The sequence below is a fragment of the Polypterus senegalus genome, chromosome 12 (genome assembly GCF_016835505.1).
Source record: "Polypterus senegalus isolate Bchr_013 chromosome 12, ASM1683550v1, whole genome shotgun sequence".
NCBI lineage: Eukaryota > Metazoa > Chordata > Cladistia > Polypteriformes > Polypteridae > Polypterus > Polypterus senegalus.
Genome location: NC_053165.1, coordinates 39,551,721 through 39,568,848, shown reverse-complemented (window position 1 = coordinate 39,568,848; position 17,128 = coordinate 39,551,721). Strand labels below are relative to the sequence as shown.

Genomic DNA, 17,128 nt, shown 5'->3' with positions numbered 1-17,128 from the left:
TTACAGGCTGCAGTGAGGGGATTCTGAGAGAAAAGGAGTGTGCTAACATTGAGGCGGCATAAAAATACTTGTTTTTGGAAATGTAGGTATGGGCATCAAATAGGCACTGTACGGCTTTTGAGAGATTAATATAACACTCTGATTTATTGGCTACTCACAGTACACACAATACACTCTGAAAAATGAAGGTGCCAGGGTGATTCATCAGAGCAATGCCATAGGGGAACCATTTTGGGTTTCAAAAAGAACCTTTATTAATTTAGATCAATAACAGATCCCAAAAATAACCATGAATATAGATGATGATAGGTTTGTGGAATACCAATGGGATCCTGATTTTAAAAGGAGTCTCACTTCATACAACAATGCAGGCTAAGTTCAACTTTTCTTGATCTGTTAGCTTCCTGCTACACTTAAAAAAAACAACTGCTGGATCTATCGGATAAAATGATGAAACATATTTACATTTAATTAAATTTTGTAGTTCTAATATAAAACAAATATGTAGATATAAAGTTGACAACTCTTATTTCTACAGATTTATTAAATATAATCAAACAATGGATTTAATCAACCACATAATTCATTTTTTCCCCACCAGCCTTTCTGCATAGTAGTTCTTCCTAAACTACACAAATCAAGCCAAGCCAACCCATAGCAGTTTGAAAAGCAAGATTGTTAGGCATTCAGTTATACTCAGTACAAATAAAATATCAAGAAAATCTCCAGTCTTCTCATGAAGACCCACACGCTGTGATTTACGATGTGAAGTCGGGTTGGCAGAACACTGAAGACACATGAGGAGCCCAAAGCCTTTGCCAGTAAAAACAGAATTGCCATGTTTCGCGTTCTCTGTTACCATACAAATAAATGGAGATCCCAAACCTCTGTTTGCAGTATCTTTACAAAAAGGATAGCCATATGCAAATGACATATTTTGTGAAAGAGAATAACAGACATATTTCAAAACTAGCACTCTGCAAAAGCCCCAAGCCCCTTTGTGTAAATAATAAATGACCTGTGACTGGTGACTACAGTATATACATTCAGTAAATTCTATATAACATCCAACAAAATAATGCCAGCTGTATTAGAATAACACACGAAAACCCTACAGACATACTTTCACATTTCAATCAACTTCAAGTTGCTGTGTAATGACACAAGTTCTCAAAAATAATTTTTAAAGCTTAAAAACTTACTAATTTTAAATGATGTCATCCTAAGCTAATTGGGTAATGGCAGTATGTTATATGTCTTTGATTGATGCCTTTAATTAATGCAATGCAATTTATTTATGAGGTTCCATTGTCAATTATACGAGTATGTCATTTAATTCAGTTTTACTAAAAAAGAATTTGTAAAACCTAAAAACGTTTTGCCATCTTTTGAGTGAAGTCATGCAGTTTAAGTCGGCTGCATAACAGCAACCTACCTCAAGAGACATTTTTTCAGTGCAGGTAGCCTACTATACAATACATATTTCTATTTTGTCCACATGCAAGGGACATTTTCAAATTTTACGACGTATTTTGTTTTATTAACTTATTTTATATGAAGCGATCGATCCTCAGATTTAAATAGTTCTTAATGAAGTGATACTTCATTAAGGAACCACACAACCCAGTAAAATGCAATAAAAGAACCGTCAAAAACATTTATTTTAAGAGTGTATAGTTTACCGATAGGGTGCCATTGGCTACTCTTCAATTCCAATTGTCTGTATTGTATCGTAGATATTAAAATGGTAATGTACCATGCAAACAGTAAAAAGTGAAGGATTAGTATGAGAAATACAAATCATATTATAAATGAAATGTAAAATTGTCTTTATTAATCATAAATCAATTTTCGGTCCTAACTATTCCGATCACGGTTTCTAGAGTCTCTTACAAAAGATTATGACAAATGGACTGCGTCGGATGATTTTTTTTAATTCGAATTTAAGGTGATCATTGAATCGGCGGCAGCCCAGTTTACAAAACACCCTGTGGTTCTTGCCCATGATGTTTTTTTGAATAGTCTGTGGCTAATCGCGATCTTAAGAATTATGAGTTTTCGAAAATGGAGGGATGGATGGACAAAAGAATGGAAAAAATGATCACTTCGTGAACTCTGTTAAGGGTCGACCCGGTGATGCAGTAGATATCGTGCTAGCCGAACGGCTCTCGGGTCCAGTCTGCGGTGCTGGTTCTCCCTTCATTGCTGTTTCACCCTACATCTCTCCGCACGTGTTACGACAGAGACTGTTATTTATCCCCCTGTTCTAAGTCTGCTTATTCGGGTTTAATCCCAGTCTTATGCACAGAACGCAAACTGGAGTCTGGAGGAAGGCGACCTAAAGGGAGGTGGGTAACAGGAGGCTGAACATCAGAACCAGAGTAAGAACACACCACCCAAAACGCAGTCTAAGGACCTGTTTTTGTATTTTAAACGTGCAGCCATGTGACGTTACCTTAATTATTTCATTAGTTAATAACTTTGGGGAAATCGTGTTTAAATGCTCACTGTTTTCGAGTTTTATTTTGAATGTGTGTACTCTGTGAGATCAATAGTTTTGAAATGGCGCCTTTAAAAATAAAAATGCATTTGTACATACTTTGCGACCCATTCCGCAGGCTCAGCTCAGGCACACGCACACGCACAGACTCGCGCAGATTGCTCTCCGAATACACACACGCGCGGACACTGGCGTGCGCGGCGCGCTCTCTCTTGCCTAGGTACGCGCTACTCCTGGGTGGACAGCTTGACTGCACCGTGTGCTTTTAGAATCGCCTCCTTCGCAGACGTCACTAGCACCCGCATCAAACTCTGAGCGCCTCTTAACTTTTGTTCCTCTTTTTTTTTCTGTGATAGCCATGCGCTTAGACAGCAGGACTGGGAACACAGAGCTCGGATGCTAAAACGAATCGGATGATTGTCTCTGGCCTTCGATTGGCATGCCGAAAGGGTGTATTTTCACCATGGAAAATCCGACTTGGTCTTTCCTTGCGTAGATAGGATGGATAACCCCGAAGACTGTGACCCATACTGCGTTCCGGCCAGAAGGGCTCAGTGGATAGTCAGTGTCCTAGCATACCACTACGGCTTGGACCGAGGGGCGGAGAACGAGATTATAGTTCTGGCCACGGGTTTGGACCAGTATCTACAGGAAATCTATCACCACTTGGATTTTTACGGGGAAGGAAAGATACCATCCGACGATTTTAAAGTTCTCTGTGAAGTCTTAGGGCTGGAGAGCGACGCGGAGGTGGAGGAAGGTGCCGGGATTTTAGAGGATCTGCCATGCGAGCTCAGCTTCAGGCAGTTCCACTCCAGATTGTGCGGGTACTTTAGCACCAAAGCGGGATGCCAGTGCAGTAACGTTCGGCTGCCGGTCAGCAAAGAGAGTGAACACATCGAGACGCAGATCCGCGTGAGAAGCCCACTGAGACGCAGGAAAACGTCCCTCTCCAGGGCTTCTTCCCCATCTCCTCACCTGCTTGGGCAGTGCGTCAAAGAGTGTGCCCCAGCCCGTCATGTGCCATGGTCCTGCACCGCAGAGTTTGCCACAGCCCATCGAGTTTCAGGGTCGTCTGCCAAGGATTGTTGTACAAGTCGGCATGTAAAAGGAGTCTGCGCAAAGGAGTGTGTCTCAACTCCACTTATGCACTATCCTTGCAAAAAGGATTCTTACAGACACCAGGCTTTGTGCACAAGCGCTAACGATCTAGACACAGATTTGCCAAGATCTTGCACCGATGCCTTTTCTCAGTCCGGCCCTTGCACGAGAGGGCACAACTCGGGCTCTTATTCTCCAATTCGCCACGGATCGGAACCCTGTCCTCGGGAGTGCTACGAAGAAATCGTTGCCTTAGAAGAAGCCGAAGACAGAATCGCCAAACTAGAGGACGAAAATGCCAGTCTGCGGGAGCTGGTGGAGGATATGCGTGCCGCCCTGCAGAGCAGCGACGCTCGGTGCTTGGCACTCCAGGTAAGACGCGTGGCGTGCCACTGTCGTTTGTTAATATGGCCTTATTTAATTCTGTGCTGTTTTATTTATTATTGTGCAATTCTTTAGCACTAGGATGTTGTACCGTATTAGCCATTATGAATGTAGAGAAAAGCCAAGCAAAATGACACCTTTTATTAGCTAACTAAAAAGATTACAATATGCAAGCTTTCGAGGCAACTCATCTGAAGAAGGGGCCTGAGTTACCTCGAAAGCTTGCATATTGTAATCTTTTTAGTGAGCCAATAAAAGGTGTCATTTTGCTTGGCTTTTCTTTGCAATTCTTTTAAAGTGCCTTTGGGTTGCACATGAGAGACCCACCAAAAGCTGTAGTATACTTGGGTTCTCATCATCGGAAAGCCTAGTTTGGCAGGATACAAAGCTGGACGGACCTAAGAAGATGCTAAAGCTCTCCCTGTGCACGAGTTCTCTTTATGCAGACTTCAATGTGGCTCTGCAATAAAAGCTCTTCCATTATTGTTTAGTCTGCTTCAGAAAAGTGATGCCTGTGCCAAAGGCGGTAGGTCACTTCCTGCAATTTTGTCTTTCTACACTCCTTGCAGTGCAGTCCTTTAGTGGACATTTCTGATTTAAGATGGTCATTCAGTTTTACGAGTCACAGTTGGGAGTGCCAGATGCCTGGAGGGCCTGTTTCACTTCAATTGGGGCGCAGTTTTAAAGTATTTGCAGATGGTGAGACGAAGCCGTTTGTCGACTGGCAGTTATCAGAGAACCGCAATCTGCACAAACCTTTTCCGCGCTTTGTTTTGCACGTTGACATTTTCTGTTTTTTGTGTGCGTGCCGAGCAATAAGTGAAAGGTACCTTTGGCAGCACAAGGCACGTGTGTTCAGCGTCTCTGTACACCTTACCCTCAGCGTTACAGATTTGTTGTTAACTCTTTAAATTACCAAGTATTCCTCAGTCGGTGTAAGCATCTTCAAGAATTCAATGAATAGGCAGATGAAGGGTTGACGGGTTTCGTAAGCTCTGTTTTTAATAAAAAAAAACGCATAGCAGCAAGGGAATGCACTGGCGCAGTGCTCAAAGTGAGGCGTTCAGTCAACTTCAGTGTGGCATTTGCGTACCGAACCAATACGCTATAGTTAGTTAATTTGCCACTCCAAATTGTCACCATGTTCAGGGCTGATTCCTGCTATCTGCCCAATGCTGCTGGCATAGCCATTGGCTATAAAAACGGAAGTGAGTTTGGAATGCAGACGGTGCGGTATGTTGGCTAAGGCGCTGGTCAGAGAGTGCTGGTTCATTTGCCACCCTAACTGGCTCACTTGACTTGGCCGCGTGTCACCTGTAAACAGTAGTAACTCGTATATTCCGACCTTAGGTTGCCGTGAATAAAAGCGTTAGCCAATACACAATAATGTTCTGCTAAATTGATTGGTGTGCTAACTGGAGTCAGTCCAGGCAGATGAGAATTTGCCAGTCAGTGTGCTCTGCATGGACAAATTGACACCCCATTAAGGGTTTGTTCCAGATGCAGACCAAATAGGGTACAGTCCCCCAAACCCCATAAACCTAAACCAGATAAAGTTGGTTAACAATTGAAGGATGAATGCAAGCAGAAGTAATTCCGTTACGGTTAACATGCTGTTGAATATTTTAATATTATGAAGTGGCATGGTGGTACCGTGATCTGTGATGCTGCTTTCTCCCTCCAGGGACTTGGTTCTAGGTCCTTTTTTATTCCTCTGTCAAGCTTTCACATTTTCTGCATGATTGTCTTCTGGTACTCTGCTATTGAAGATGTGCCGGTTGGAATGATAGCTCTAAACTGGATGTGTGTGAATGAGCTGATATCATGGATGGACCAGGGTTGGTTTCTGCTTTGTATTTTATGTAGCCGGGCTGGGCTCTGACTTCCTCACACCCTATAGCAGATAAAAGAGGTTCAGAAAGTCTATGAGTAGAACACCATTATAAATCTAAAAATGTAAATTATTATAGCAGTATGGGGCTTTGACATTAGAGTGTGGGGGGGGGGTACAGCAAGATTTATTTATAATTTTCATACAAAAAATGTAGCTCAAAGTGCTTTACAAAATGAAGAATAGAAAAATAAAAGACACAGTAAGAAAAGAAAATAAGTCAACATTAATTAACATAGAATAAGTAAGGTCCCTGCGGTGGGTTGGCGCCCTGCCCAGGATTGGTTCCTGCCTTGTGCCCTGTGTTGGCTGGGATTGGCTCCAGCAGACCCCCGTGACCCTGTATTCGGATTCAGCGGGTTAGAAAATGGATGGATGGAAGTAAGGTCCGATGGCCAGGGAGGACAGAAAAAACAAAAAAAAAAACCCGGACGGCTGGAAAAAAAAATAAAATCTGCAGGGATTCCAGACCATGAGACCGCCAGTCCCCTCTGGGTAGTCACGCAGTTGGGTTTTTGTAGTCCAATGAGCCTGACATCACCATTTTAAACAGAGATTCAGGGTTGGCTGCCATGCTGAGGTCCAAACAGCCTTTACAAACTCACCCAAATCCACGGCTCCCTGAAAGGTCCGATTAAATAATAAAGTAAGATGGTTTGTGGGGTGGGGATGGGGCCTTTCTGGTTGCATACACTTGAAAAGGGCCATTGCTCTTCTGTGATTATATGATGCCCATTTACAACAGGAATAGTTTCATTTTGTGGCAAACCTTTTCATAAATAGAGCTTTAGAGTATGCAAATTGGCTATGTGTATATAACTGAATTTTTTAAAAGGAACTCAAAAAGGGAAACCCATTTTCTCCTAATAGAAAACAATTAAAACTGCAAACCTGGGTATAAATCCTGTTATCTATCAACAGTTGAGTAAGTATTTGGAGTCTAAAATTAATGGTGAGTTTCAAAAAGGATTTCAGTTTGTGTAATCAGATGAATGCAAAGAGGAGAACACTTCACAGGGTTCTGTCCTTCGACCATTATTCTTTCTACCTTATGTTAATGATGATTTCAATTCCCACTGATATTGCACGTACAACATATAAACGCAATTAATAAACACAATAAAAAGTAAAAAAAAAAAAAGTAGTAAACACAATTCAAAAAGATCTGGAAAATTTTCAGACCTGGGCAAACACTTTAAAAATGCAATAAAGATGTGATGCAAAAAGGGATAAGGATCCCTAAATCTCAGTACAAATCAGGCTGAACTCATCTACAGGATGCAAAGACATAGGGTTTGTGTTTACAAGATATTCTAATCTTCCAGGCAATGTAATGAAACAATTAAAAAGGAAAAAAACACGTGTTAGGTTATATTATAAAAGTGCTGAATATGAATGGGGATGTGTTCAAGTGAGTAATGTTGTAGTAAATGTCCTGTCAGGTCTGTAGATGCAGTGAAATTCTTATTTGAAAGTCCAACCAACATGCAACACATCACTGCTCTCCAGCTAGTGAACTCACACCTGGAATGGTTACCAGTTCTGGTCAACTCACAACATAAAAAGCCACAGGAGCAGAGAATTTCAACCAGCAACGTCCCTGGACTAAAGGACGTGTAATACTGTGACAGGTGTCAGAGAATTAAACAACAGAGGAAGTTGTGGGAGGTCCTGATCCTGGTCTTCAAAATTCTCAAAGGCATCGAGAAGACCAATAAAGCTGAATTCTTTCAAATAAACAGTATATTGCATACTCAAGGACACTGTTAGTATTTAAGGGAATCACTAAAGCCAGAAAGTACTTCTTTACACTAAGAGCTCAGGGAAACAACTGAGTCATGTGGTGGAAGAGGAACCCTTGACAACCTTTAAAACATTTCTGGATGGGACAAATTGGTGTACCAAATGGTCTCCTCGTATTGGTGAAATTTCACACATTTTTATGCATCCAGTCTTATTGTTGTGCCACAATAGCAGGGCTCAATTTAATGAGCAAGCCTGTTATAAAGTGTAGAAGTTAATGAAGTTCATCATTTATTTTGCAGTTTCTTGTACCAAGGATGTTTTCCTTTAGCTCCATTAGTTATGAAGGCTTGATTTTCGATTTCCACATTTTACTCCCCCATGGAGAACTCAAATTTGAATCTGAGGGAGGAGATCATATTTGCATTGGTTAAGGGACAGCTGTTTCACTGCCATCTTTTAAGGCTTGATTGAATGACAGTAGAGCAAAATAGCAAAACACAGATGTGAATGGACTGCAATTAATTGTAAACTCTGATATGTTCATATGATGCTTTTTGAAGTAAGAGACCAGTCTTTAGGTCTGTGACAGACTCCATCAGAAGATCTTTAAACGTGAAGACATAAACCTGAAGAACCAGGATGAACTCATGCAGAAATATAAATATAAAGTGACTGTAAGCCCTAGTAGCGTAGGATTTGCATGGCCAAGCACAAGGATGAAAGTTTAGTTCCCATTACTCATATTTCACATGGTCAGGGGTCATCTGTCTACATGCCTGTGCTCTGGTTGTAGGAAATGTATAGGTAAACACTGTAAATAAAAATCCATCCAGTTAACTCAATATATTTTTTGCCTTAGACACTTCACTTTGAGATAATCTTATGTGGTCTACACATTTACAAATATAATAAAAACCTATATAATATGAAGAAATGAATGTTCAGTTTTCCTGTTCTTTGATGGTCTTAACATCAGCAAGGTAAGAAAATGATGATGTAGTGTGATGCAAATTTCAAACGAGGTGACCTTAGCTCCATTGGTTATTATTATTATCACTTGGCATCTTCAGCCATGGAGACTTACAACTTATTACAGTTGCAGTGTGTTTTATGGCTGAAACTCTGGCAGGCAAACGAGCCCCAGGCCACACAGGAGCTCATAGGCAGCATTTGATCCAACATGTCTGGTGCCTTATTCAGAGTGTCATAGTTCTTGGCAATAGAGAAAACAGTGAAAAAGACTATTATAGAGATCATCAAAGAAAATAAAAAACTGGGAGACCAGGGTGCTGAATCGAAAACTACCTGTCTGAAGTCAGCTAGCCACTCAAGCACTCCGTCTGCTTTCTGTAATATACTAGAGAGTGCTGAAGAATATCTGGATGTTCAATGTGCTTTAGAATGATATTTGCTATATAAACTTATAAAGGAGTTGTCTGTAAGTGAAAAGAACCTTTGAATTAAATTTGTGTGCCATTTTATGGGTTTGAAGAGTAGGTCTTCTTCGGCCATTTAGGTAGAACGAGGCAATTTTGGCATCAGCATATACTTGTACTAATTGTATTGTGTATAGCTTCTTGTCTTGGCAAACACTGTACTATATACTTGTGGATTTTATTTTTAATTATCTTGCTTATAACTTGACAACATTTGATGGCACTTTTCTAAAATCACAGAGCTACATACTTTAGAAGACCTGGGCTTAGTACCAGTGCAGTGAAATGTGCTGGCATGTCAGTATGTGGTCTTGAAGCCTTGGCAAAGTTAGTGGGAGTATGGAGGGGTGCGTTTTTGAGGAATGTAGTATCTCATAATCTGGGGCTCTCAGTAATGCTGTTGTTTATGAGACAGACATTCAGTTCATCCCTTTATTCTCTGGTAGTCTGAAACTTTGGGATAATTCAGTGTTTTATCATGGAAGGGTTGTGGGGTACCCCTGTACTAAAACATAGATACTTTTATTCCCATACCCAGATTCTTTGCTATTTAGACCCACACATATGTCCTCCACTCCAGCTCTTGTTCTCATAAGCTTGCATTCATCTGGCCTGGAAGGAAACAATCTGTAGCTGAGACTGCAGAATACAACTTCACCCAGGACTGACTGTTACTGTGCTTCACTTTTTCTGTTTGAAGATGTCTTCTCTATACCCTAGACAGAAGATAGAGCAATGAGACAAGTAAGGGCAGTAGGTAATAAATGTTTATTCGGTCATTATTGATTTTAACATTCTTAAATATGCTTAATGTGCCAAGAAGTGACACCAAATAAAAACAAATTAGTGTGGCAAATCATTTAAAATCTCCAAGAAAATTTCAGGTGCCGACATCCAAGGTATGTGGCTTTAAGTCTCTTAAGGCTACCTTTCTAGTCTCATGGCGTAGTCTTCTTGATTTCCCCTTCTTCTCCTTCGAGGTTCTTCTTTCTCTTCAACTCATACTTTTACTTTAACTTGATGACTTTTTAAAGCTTGTCAAGGCCAAGGTGAACACCCCTAGTCCCTCTTCTGTCCAGTGTCATCTTGACAGACAATATAAGCATAGGTTCATGATGTGTACAGGTACAAAGATAACCAGTGATTCGAAAGCTTTATTTTTATGCATGTGGAAGGTCCAGAAAATTACAATTTTACTACTTAAAGCTCTAACATTTCACATTGCTCAACAGCTGTTTTTACAGAGCAAGATTAATATTTGCTAGTTTAGCTTTGTGTCTACTCTCTCTACTAACACTTCCCCTGTTACAGAAATCAGTAATTCAAGTAAAACACATATAAAAGAACTTAGTATAAACCTACAGTACAGTTTTAACATGCTAAAATTATTGTCTCTAATCCTTCTTTACACTTTACCAAGGAATACAACCACTATCAATTACATTTCTGTGTAGGGAGAAGGTGAGAATGGCACTGGGTGGTAGTGAAGAGTTACCAGACAGTTGGGAAACTACAGCAGATGTAGTAAGGGTGACAGCAAGAAGGGTGCTTGGCATGCCATCTGGACAGAGGAAAGAGGAATAGGAAACCTGGTGGTGTAATGAGGAAATCCAGGAGAGTATACAGAGGAAAAGGATGGCAAAGAAGAAGTGGAATAGCCAAAGAGAGATGCAGAAAGTAGACAAGAGTACAAGGAGATAAGGCGCAAGGTGAAGAGAGAGGTGGCGAAGGCTAAAGAAAAGGCGTATGATGAGTTGTATGAGGAGGTTGGAAACTAAAGAGGGAGAAAAGGACCTGTACCAATTGGCTAGACAGAGGGAATGAGCTGGGAAAGATGTGCAGCAGGTAAGGGTAATAAAGGATGGAAACATACTCACAAGTAAAGAGAGTGTGTTGAGCAGATGGAAAGAGTACTTTGAGAAGATGAAGAGAACGAGAGAGAGAAGAGGTTGGATGACGTGGAGATAGTGAATCAGGATGTGCAATGGAGGAGGAAATAAAGACAGCTATTAAGAGGATGAAACATGGAAAGGCCGTTGGTCCAGAGGACATACCCAGGGAAGCATGGAGGTGTTTAGGAGAGATGGCAGTGGAGGTTTTAACCAGATTGTTTAATGGAATGTTGGAAGGTGAGAGGATGCCTGAGGAGTGGAGAAGAAGTTTGCTGGTACCGATATTTATGAATAAGGGGGATGTGCAGAACTGCAGTAACTACAGGGGAATAAAATTGATGAGCCACAGCATGATGTTATGGGAAAGAGTAGTGGAAGCTAGGTTAAGAAGTGAGGTGATGATTAGTGAGGAGCAGTATGGTTTCATGCCAAGAAAAAGCACCACAGATGTGATGTTTGCTCTGATGGTGTTGATGGAGAAGTATAGAGATGGCCAGAAGGAGTTGCATTGCGTCTTTGTGGACCTGGAGAAAGCATATGACAGGGTGCCTCGAGAGGAGCTGTGGTATTGTATGAGGAAGTCGGGAGTGGCAGAGAAGTATGTAAGAGTTGTACAGGATATGTACAAGGGAAGTGTGACAGTGGTGAGGTCTGTGGTAGGAGTGACAAATGCATTCAAGGTGCAGGTGGGATTACATCAGGGATCAGCTCTGAGATATTCGCAATGATGGACAGGTTGACAGACGAGATTAGACAGTTTGCTGATGACATTGTGATCTGTAGCAAGAGTAGAGAGCAGATTGAGCACATTCTGGAGAGGTGGAGATATGCTCTAGAGAGGAGAGGAATGAAGGTCAGTAAGAACAAGACAGAATACATGTGTGTAAATGAGAGGGAGGTCAGTGGAATGGTGAGGATGCAGGGAGTAGAGTTGGTGAAGGTGGATGATTTTAAATACTTGGGATCAACAGTACAGAGTAATGGGGATTGTGGAAGAGAGGTGAAGAAAGTGCAGGCAGGATGGAATGGGTGGAGAAGAGTGTCAGGAGTATTTTGTGACAGACGGGTATCATCAAGAGTGAAAGGGAAGGTCGACAGGACAGTAGTGAGGCCAGCTATGTTATTTGGGTTGGAGACGGTGGCACTGACCAGAAAGCAGGAGACAGAGCTGTAGATGGCCGAGTTAAAGATGCAAAGATTTGCATTGGGTGTGACAAGGATGGATAGGGTTAGAAATGAGTACATTATAGGGTCATCTTAAGCTGGACGGTTGGGAGACAAAGTCAGAGAGGCGAGATTGCGTTGGTTTGGACATGTGCAGAGGAGAGACGCTGGGTATATTTTGAGAAGGATGTTAAAGATAGAGCTGCCAGACAAGAAAAGAAGAGGAAGGCCTAAGCGAAGGTTTATGGATGTGGTGAGAGAGGCCATGCAGGTGATGGGTGTAACAGGAAAAAGATGCAGAGGACAGAAAGATATGGAAGAAGATGATCTGCTGTGGCGACCCCTAATGGGAGCAGCCAAAAGAAGAAGAAGAAGATATTCAGTGAGACCTTTTAACTAATTTAATTAATCATTGAATTAAATCTCTGACCAAAATTGAGTTGGCTGTGCAGAGAGGATTCAAACAGTGAAGACTTTCTCCCAATGGTCAGTTTACTCATAGGGTGTGATGCTAGAAATCTCTGACAGCATTTGTTCCTTTGTTGATGCTGCAATTCTTTTTGTGTGCGTGCATCTGCACAGGGCACAAAAGGATTATACTTATAATCTTTCCTGGGAAAAGTATCTGAATGATCTTTCAAGGTAAAGCCAACTTTCACATTATAGATCAAGAGGAGCAATGAACACAGTCAGCGGTGAACAAAGGTGGTTTTAAATTTGTGACACCTTCAGTTGTTGTGATTAATAGACCACATGTGTTATAGAAATACATGTCACCATCACATATATAACTAATGAACAATACTACAGGCATGTGAATTGTACACATGGCTGAAAATAACCTAGCAGTTTACAGTGTTGTATTTTATACATGTCTGAGTTAGAGGAAAGCTTGACTCTGCTTCAAGATCATGTAACAAGTCATACACGGTTTAAACAACCTCCCAGATAAAATCTTTTAGATGTCAGTAAGTTATACAGCAATTCAAATGTACAATACCTGTCTTGCAGATGTACAGTATGCATTGACATCAGCTGGTTGAACCTCTGATTTTGAGCTTTCTGCAGTCCGGGTCCTCCAATTGCCCTCCTGGACCCCTGAATCTACATAAATAATTTAAAAAAAATGTACACTGTCTTAGTAAACAAATTTAATTAAACAGACATTATTTAATCTTTGTAAAAGCAACCTAGTTAGCATTACACCAGTCTGTTTTTCAATTGGGTGATGGCCACACAGAGCAAAATAAATAATTAGGTTGTGTCCGTCCATGCTCAATATAAACAACGATTGCCACAAGTACTATATCTGTCCACAACAATAACGAGGAATCCATGTTACTAGCAGAGTTTTGGTCTTGGGCTTATCTTCAAGTCTTCATTTCTTCAATGTGACCAGTTATCGACTGTGGTATTTGACTGTTTCTTCGGTGCATACTTTGTTACTGATCAACACTACCATTTTACAACTCCTTTTTCCTTCACTTCAAAGTAAGCCTCCCGATAAAATAAAAAGGCACATACAGCCTAGCTTGCTGGGCTACAAACTCACACCAACACACAGAAGCAGAAACATCTACATCATGCTAGAACATTGTTTCCCAAACTCAGTCCTGGGGACTCCCTGTGGCTGCAGGTTTTTGTTTCAACCAGCTTCTGTTTTTAATTGAACTCCTGGGCTAATTAAGTGAACTGATATTTCCCAAGTTCTGTGTTTAGGGAACAATATAGGAATTAAAAAACTAAGTTTGCTAAAAAAAATATTAAAATGTACCAAACAGTTATATGGGAGTAACGTGTTTTTTTCTTTTTAACAATATTTTCATCTTGACTTTCATTCTACTTTTCTAGGTCTTCTAATTGTTTAATTAATCCATTATTTACTAATTAGTAGGTCTGACGCTAAAGCAGTTGCAGCCTTTGATTATTTAGTGTTGTTTGCCAGCGTGTCTGATCTGTTCATTTTAAATGGTCATTAATAAGATACAATGAAGGGAGAAAAACTGTACAGAGAAAGAGCAAAATATAATGAAATTAACAAAAGAGAGTTAAGCATTTAAATCTATAGCAAAAGCAGAAATACTTCTAAATGTCTTATAAATGTAAAAAATCATGCTGCTGTGCTTTTCTGAATGTCGAACAAAAGAAAAACAAAATACCAGCTAATTAAATGAGATCAGTGTTATCAGGTGTTGTCACTGATGAGGAATCTGGTTGGAACAAAAACCTGCAGCCACAGTGGGTCCCCAGGACCGAGTTTGGGAAACACTGGACAAGACCGCGGGTCCTCAATCACAGTCCTGGAGGGCCGCTGTGGCTACAGGTTTTTGTTCTAACCTGGTTGCTTAATTAGAAAGCAATTCATGCCAATAATTTCATGGCTTGTTAGTGCTTTAACTCTGTGATATCAGGTCATTCTCATATCCTAGATTTTCTTCCCCTTTCTCAGGATATCATCCAAATGATTTTAAGGCTAAAATGGATGAGTAATTCTCAGTCCTTCACTTTTTTCTCTTCACTTTCCTTCCAAGTATTTAATTAAACACAATAGTGCGTGATAAATACACACAGGTGTAAATGGTAACAAGCTTAATGGAGAAATTCTGCTCTCTTTTGTCATTTGCATGTTATTGCTAATTAGGAGCAATTAAAAGCCAAGAGCTGTTTAAGGCTAAAATAAGCAATAAGGGTTCAAAAGCTTAACGAGCGAGACAACTAAAGTGAAGCAGAAGTGTTACTTGAGCAATAAGTGCTTCTTATTAAGCATTTGGGTTGGAGCAAAAACCTGCAGCCACTGCGCCCCTCCAGGACCGTGATTGAGGACCCCTGTACTAGACCAACCAGCACAGGCAAGATACCTTAGTCTTACACCTGTGAACGAAAAATAATTACACACACAACCTTTCTGAAGAACAGCAGCACACTGCCAGACAACAAGAAACATTACAACAGAAAATCTACAGGGATTCCGTAACACTGACAACACAAACAATATATTTCCATTTACTGTTTTCACTTTACATGCTTCCACTGGTATCTATCTTTAGAAAACAATGTTAATTTTCACTCGTATGCAGATGACACCCAGTTATACCTTTCTTTTAGACCAAATGAAGTTTCTCCAATGTTTTCTTTAATTAGTTGTGTTAGTGAATTAAAGGAGTGGATAGATGAGAACTACTTGTCTTTAAACACAGATAAAACAGAGATGTTAATTTTTTGAGGGAATGACACTGATCACAACAATATTTTGTCATCATTTAACTCGGTTGGAATTGCCATTAATTTTACTGAATCAGCCCCCAATCTAGGAGTTATCTTTGACTCTAGCATGTCATTTAAAGCGTACATTTCAAAGTTGTCCAAATTATGTTTCTTCCATCTTAATTTTGGCAAATTATGGTGTTTTCTAAATAAACAGGATTCTAAAACATTAATTCATGCATTTATTTCTAGTAGGATTGACTACTGCAATGCGGTGTCCACTGGATGTTCAAACTGTTCTTTATACAGCCTCCAGTTAATCCAAAAGAATTATTACAAGAACAAGAAAATACAAACACATAACTCCAGTTCTTAAATCCTTACACTGGCTCCCGGTTAAGTTTAGGGCTGATTTCAAAATCCTCCTTTTAACATATAAAGCATTAAATGGCCAAGGTCCGGCTTACTTGTCCGAACTTATCATGACTTACAAACCAGAGCGCACATTAAGATCTCAAGATCCCGGTCTGCTTAGGATCCCAAGGATTAATAAAATAACAATGGGAGGTTGAGCATTTAGTTACAGGGCCCCTAAACTGTGGAATGTTCTTCCTGCTTCCATAAGAGATGCCCCCTCGGTCTCAGCCTTTAAATCCCGGCTGAAGACTCACTACTTCAGTTCAGCATATCCTGACTAGAGCTGCTGATTAACTGTACAGACTGCATCTCTGTTGTTAGTCATTAGCACTAAAACATAAGTAACATGATAGTTATAATTGAATACTAACCCTCACCTATTCTGTTTCTCTTCTCGGTACTCAAATGTAGCACTTGGTGCCACGGCCCACCTGCCAAGTTGTTTTTCCTGCCTAAAGTAAAGTCATCCCTAATGGAGGATCACAGGAATCATGGGAAAGAGGGCTCCTTTCATCGGATTAGTGCTATTTCAGCTGTGGACTGGCCAAACAGGGGAGGCAGCTTGATGAATGAGGTCTCCAGGACTCTAAACAAATCCAAATCTTATTATGTGATATCATCTATTGTTAAATTCTACCCCGTACTTCTAAAATTTTTATTTTTATACTGTATTGAGGATTTGTCCTGATCTGTGTATTGTATTGTATTGTATTGACCCCCTTCTTTTTGACACCCACTGCACGCCCAACCTACCTGGAGAGGGATCTCTCTTTGAACTGCCTTTCCCAAGGTTTCTTCCATTTTTTTCCCTACTAGGGTTTTTTTGGAGTTTTTTCTTGTCTTCTTAGAGAGTCAAGGCTGGGGGCTGTCAAGAGGCAGGGCCTGTTAAAGCCCATTGCGGCACTCCTTGTGTGATTTTGGGCTATAGAAAAAATAAATTGTATTGTATTGTATTATGGCATAGGCATATTGTATGACTGTTCGTTTAGCATATTGTATGACTATCACCGAGTCACAATGAGAAACGTTTAATAATGACAGAGTTTATTTGGAGTTTATTTGCCAAGCCCTGTTTTTCCCCATGGCCTGTTGTACACTACATTTTCCAGAGTTGCGTCGAAATCCGGTTTAAACGTACAGGTACTTGTGGGTTACACACGGGAATATTTTCGTTGACAGTAACGTTTATACAACAATTATTATAGACGTCGGTATACTGCATTACTGGCCACACTTCATACATACTAACTTACATGTGTCCTGCATTTCCCTTCTTATCCAATATGTTCTATTAACTTATTCATGTTACACTTTGTATTGTACATATTCATGCTGTTGTAAGTGACAATAATAACATCCCATACTAATCATTCGACTGTTCTAATATTGAGTC

General features: G+C 40.3%; 1 protein-coding gene across 2 annotated transcripts in view; it reads left to right on the top strand.

The window, feature by feature from the left end:
* Positions 1–2,533: 2,533 nt before the first annotated feature.
* efcc1 (EF-hand and coiled-coil domain containing 1) overlaps positions 2,534–17,128 on the top strand; it is a 43,537-nt gene continuing 28,942 nt past the window's right edge. For both annotated transcript variants that reach the window (XM_039770913.1, XM_039770912.1), the window contains exon 1: positions 2,534–3,973. In XM_039770913.1, coding sequence (XP_039626847.1) covers positions 3,002–3,973 — 972 coding nt within the window. In that variant the 5' untranslated portion in view covers positions 2,534–3,001. The remainder of the gene's footprint in view (positions 3,974–17,128) is intronic.